The following is a 5379-nucleotide window of genomic DNA, read 5'->3' on the forward strand; positions in this document are numbered from 1 at the left end:
CTTCCTCCCTGAGTATCATTGGGTCTTCTTCATATGGTACCTCTTGAAATAGTTTAACATTAACCATTTCCTTTTGGTACAATGACTCTGTGTATTCCTTCCATCTTTTCTTGATGCATTATGCATCATTCAATGATTTTCCCAGAGAATATTTTAATAACGAAAGTCGAGGCTTGAATTTTTTCTTCAGTTCCCCCAGCTTGAGAAATGCTGACTGTTGTTCTTCCTTTTTGGTTTTCTAATATTTTAACTTAAATTTGTAATCAGTATATATATATATTAAATGTTGTTGTTGTTGTTAAGTGCTGTCAAGTCAGTTACGAGTCATAGCATCTCTGTATAGGGTTTCTGAGTAGCAGCTGGTATGTTTGAGCAGCACTGCTTGTAGTTCATAGTTCAGTTCTGACCCTACAGTGCCACACCAGGAACTAGATAGAAAAACTATACTTCTGTCCTACCAAAGAACACTGAAGAAGAACCACTAAAATGAATAGACTAAACAAACACACAAACTATTTTCCTCAGATGAACCATGTAGGGATTTCTAACACCCTGACAATTCAATAGAAGAAATAATATATGGCATAGTTAATTTTTTTAAAGTCCTTTAGGAAGTGCAGTAACAGGTTTAATTTCCAACTTGACAATAGTTTGTTAAGGTAAAAAATAATAGTAGTAAATAATAATAAAAATGGAAGGCAAGGGAGCTTTTCTTAGTCAGAGTCAAAGTATCAATACCTTAAAATCTACTGCACATTTTCTACCTACTACACAGTAGAATGTAGAACAAATAGCCAAGTTGCTTGCATACTTGAAAAATGGGATTTGTGCTGGTTTAAAATAAATTCCTCTTTTGCTCAATAAACCATTTGTTTTCCAGATAAACTCCTACTTCAGTTTGTCACTGGATACATAACTCTTCTTGTTGCTGTTGTTAATTGCTGTCAAGTCACTCCTGACTCATAGCAACCCTGTATAAGGTTTCTGAGGCTGTAAATCTTTATAGGGTCAGACAGCCTCATATTTTTTTCCCACAGAGTGACTGGTGGACTTGAGCATAACTCTTAGGATTTACAAACAAGAAACACCAGACAACAGCAAGGTTGAACTGGGGTTTTAAACTAATTCAGATTGTGAGGTGGTCTGTTTGCACTAATTGTGACTCTTGTTTGTCCAAATGTAGTCACTGGCATCATCTGTGCCTGGTTAGAAATTTCTGTACTGGAGGTTTTCCAGGCTTCACTGCTTGGAAGGAGGAGCTTATTTATAAGTTGCCTGTGTTTGACACTTTCATAACACCAAGCAAAAATATTTGTTGTCTTCCTCAAAAAGTGGACTAGTTGGTAGAGGTGAAACCACATCTTGATCACTGAATGTGACTGAGATTCTGAATACTCTACATACTGAGGAAAGAATCCTTGGTTGGTGCAAACAGCGAAGCTCTGAACTACTAACTGAAAGTTTGGTGTTTTGAGCCCACCTTGAAGCACCTCAGAAGAAAAGTCTGGTGATCTACTTCCAAAAAATCAGCCACTGAGAACCCTATAGAGCATAAATTCTACTGTAAGACATAGGAGATTGCCATAAATTATAGTCAACTCCATAGTGACTATTACTTTTTTAGTTACTTATAGAAAATAACAGTTGTTTTAATTCACATCTAATTTCCCATCATTGAAGCTAATTGTAAGCTGAATTATAATCATACCCTTTTTAACACAGAAAATATATAATCTGAGAATGTAAAATATTTTTATTTCTGGTGTCATGCAGAAAATGGATCTCTTCATACCAGGAGACAGATTTGCCCCTCCCCTCCCCACAAGTAAGTTAGAGTCCTGGTGTGGCACTGGCTAAGCACTAGACCGCTAACTACAAGGTCAGCGGTTCAAACCCATCAGCCGCTCCTCAGAAACGCTATACAGGGTCACTATGAATCGGAACCTACTTGATGGCACTGAACAAGTTAGATGAAAGAACTCCTGGTGATGTAGCTGTTAAGCACTTGTTGCTAACCAAAAGATTTGCAGTTCAAAGCCACCAGCAGAAAAAGATAGAGCAGTCTGCTTCTGTAAAGATTCCAACTTTAGAAACCCTATGGGACAGTTCTATTTTATCCTATGGGGCTGCTATGAGTTGGAATTAACTCAAGCACAATGGTTTCAGTTTTTTAGATGAACAGGAGGCAGCATGACTGATAAGCTGAAATAATACGAAACGCATCGAGTCAGGTTTTCTTAAACTGATATTATAGTTGGCAAAGATAACACGTCAGCTGCTTTATTCATTTAAAATACCATATTTAAATCAATCATTTTAATAACTTTAAATATATTACATAGGTACATTACCAGTAGAAATTGTGTGTAGTTGTGCCCACACATCTGTTTTCCTTCTGTGTTCCTCATGTTTTCTGTAAATATGTTTATCAGATTATTTTTTATGAGCACACCCAAATTTTAGTTTTATTTGTGCATTCTTCATTGGTACTATGATGCCTATATGATTTTCCTTAAACATACAGATTTAAACCATGTGCATATTATCATACTGTTTCTCCTTTCCTTACCCAAAAAAGCAAAAAGAATCTCCTTTTTAAATATCCTTGTCAATGTAGTACAGTCAAAAAAAGAATACACAGGATGCATTTGAGACTATTTAGCATAAAAATCTTCATCTGAAATAGCTGTTGTATGAGCTTGTTTTTCAGAATATTTAAACTTGTATTTTCTTTTACTGTGTGAATGCTATACTATTTTCTTTTCTCCCTCCCCTCCCCCACCTTAAAATCCCTCTGTTTAACAGCAGACAAACCCAGGGAGCACTGAATGACTCCGATGATCCTGAAACAGGCTGTCTAACAGATAACAAGCCAACTTCTCGACACTTCTATCCTGTCGCCTTGCTGCTTGTCAGCTCACACTTGCTAGTTGTGTGGCTTATTTTAAGTCTTGCTTTACTATTAGCCAAATATCAATAAGTTTTATGTTGTATTCTTTCTTTTCTACTAATTACAATAGACTTTAAATGATGGGGACAATGCTGTAATATTTCTACATTTTGAGATTCACAGAATTTTAAAAAAAAGTTTGAATTGTGTTTTTGTTTTTTCCTAAAATCTTAAAAAAACAAAAAATATACTATGCATTCAGTGAATTATTCTGCTCTTTTGTTCATTAAAAGAAGTATTTCCCACTGTTAATTAATTCAAGAATTTTTAAATTATTGTCTTTAGAATAAGACAAAGAGCAGACTCCTGAAAGCTTGAAGTTCTGAACCTCCTTTTCCTCTTTCCATTAAATTTATGAAAGAAATTGAGACTGAATTTGCACAACATAATAGAATGGTGGAGAGACTTCCTAGAGATGTGGGAGGTTACAGATTTAATTTCCACTGTGCTGATATCATTGTTACCATCAGCTGAAATAACCTTCTGTTTGGTTTTTAACATGTTACTTGTGTTATACCTTCTCTGCAATTAACCCTTTCTGTCAAGTAACTTTATGGAGAAAATGACTATTTATGTTTTGTAATGAAATTAACCTGTTTGTAACAATTGTTTGAGTTGAGTTAGCTCTCAAATTACCTTTCTATTCTTTTTAACAAGGTCTTGTTTGTGTCTTGATGCATCATTTTCAGCACCTGTGACTTTTGTACTGTCTGTGAACATGTCCTCTCCCTTTCTGAAGCTGAAACTTGGACTAGGCTCTTCGGAAAGCCAATTTCTCTCTTCGTTGCACAGCTGAAACAATGAAGTAAACCAGAGATGAGACTTTCCTTTAAAAATCTATAGGGCCAGACTTAATAAATTAAATGCCTTATTCCTAGAACCTGCATCCTTAGGGCTACATATAGATTTTAATGTGTTTTAAAGAGACTAAGAAATAAATTTGTGGAAAAGCTATAAAAGGCAGATATATTTATGAAGCAAAAGTGAAGCTGTATTGTGGAGCAAATTATATTTAAAGAGTTTATTAAACCTTGAGTATCTGTTAGGAGCAAAGAGACATTAGGCATCTCTTTACAAGGACAATAATGGTATTGGGCCTGGCCTAGGATTTAATTTTGTAAGATGTATCATCACTTGTGAAAAAATAAAATGTAGAGTTGAATCTTTGTTATTTTTACTTGGACGGTTGCTGCAACTCTGCATTGAACAAATAAAGCATATTTATTTACTCTGTGTTTCATGAGGTTATACTTTTTTCCCTTTCACCAGAGAAGGATGCCGCATAGAGAATGTACTGAAGAATATCAAATGCAGAAAATATGCTTTCAACATGCTACAGCTGATGGCTTTCCCCAAGTACTACAGACCTCCAGAGGGCACTTACGGAAAAGCTGACACCTAACTTTATCAACGTGTAAATAAACAGGAACACAAATACGTTTCAGGTGGATAATGTCTCCACCAGTCTTTTTATTTTTTTAATGTCATGGGCTTGTTAGGGGCGATATTCAAGGATGTTGTGCCTGAATTTAGTGTTACTTGAATTAGTTATCCATGTATTACTTTCAAAGAAATCCATTTAGAAAAAATAATAATAATAACCTTATATAATATTGCCATTTAAAGTTTTACGCATCTATGTGTTCACCCTTACTTATAGAGAGAGGATCAGTTCAAAAAGTGTAAATTTCATCTATTTGGTGGATATTTTTCTAGTGAATTGAAATTAGGTAGACTTAACTGAAGGACTCTTGATGTTGCAGTGATTAAGTGCTTGGTGGATGAGTTGAGACCATCAGTCACTCCATGGGAGATAGATGTGGCAGTCTGCCTCTTTAAAGATTACAGCTTTAGAAACACTGTAAGGTAGTTCTACTTTGTCCAGTAGGGTCACTGTGAGTATAGTTGACTCAATGGCAATGGAAAATGAGAAAGTTAATTCAGTCTTGATTACTGAAGCAATTTCAAGGTTGCTTGTCCAGATCTTTGCAGTCCAACTAAAATGAGACTGCTTTTTCTGTAAGTAAAGCAGTGTGTGGCCCTCCTAAAGACTGGTGTCTTTTCAAAAGAAAAACTTGTGTGGCCCAGCTGTGAAAGTGACAATAGTCAGTGTAACAATGTGATAGGCAAAACACTGCAAGCAAATGAAACTGCAAGGAAATTGGTTGTGGTTGTGTGCTGTGTTCCGACTCATAGCAACCCTGTATAGCGTTTCTGAGGCTGTAACTATTTATGGGAGCAGGACACCTCATTGTTCCCCCATGAAACAATGGGCTGATTTGAACTACCAGGGCTAGAAGAGATAGTGAAAATGTTACTGCCCAAAATGAAAATCTCCATCAGCCTAGTCTTTATGTGTCTTAGGTACATGAGTTGTTGTTGTTGTTAAGTGCTGTAGAGTTGATTCCAACCCATAGCGACCCTCTATA

The 5379-nt window shown here is 35.8% G+C and overlaps 1 protein-coding gene across 1 annotated transcript in view; it reads left to right on the top strand.

Moving 5' to 3' along the window:
* Positions 1 to 4388, top strand: part of INPP4B (inositol polyphosphate-4-phosphatase, type II, 105kDa) — a 713554-nt gene extending 709166 nt beyond the window's left edge. The window contains exon 23 of the mRNA XM_006876519.1: positions 4220 to 4388. Coding sequence (XP_006876581.1) covers positions 4220 to 4352 — 133 coding nt within the window. The 3' untranslated portion in view covers positions 4353 to 4388. The remainder of the gene's footprint in view (positions 1 to 4219) is intronic.
* The last annotated feature ends 991 nt before the right edge of the window (positions 4389 to 5379 follow it).

Source organism: Chrysochloris asiatica, unplaced genomic scaffold, assembly GCF_000296735.1.
Source record: "Chrysochloris asiatica unplaced genomic scaffold, ChrAsi1.0 scaffold00388, whole genome shotgun sequence".
Taxonomy (NCBI): Eukaryota; Metazoa; Chordata; class Mammalia; order Afrosoricida; family Chrysochloridae; genus Chrysochloris; species Chrysochloris asiatica.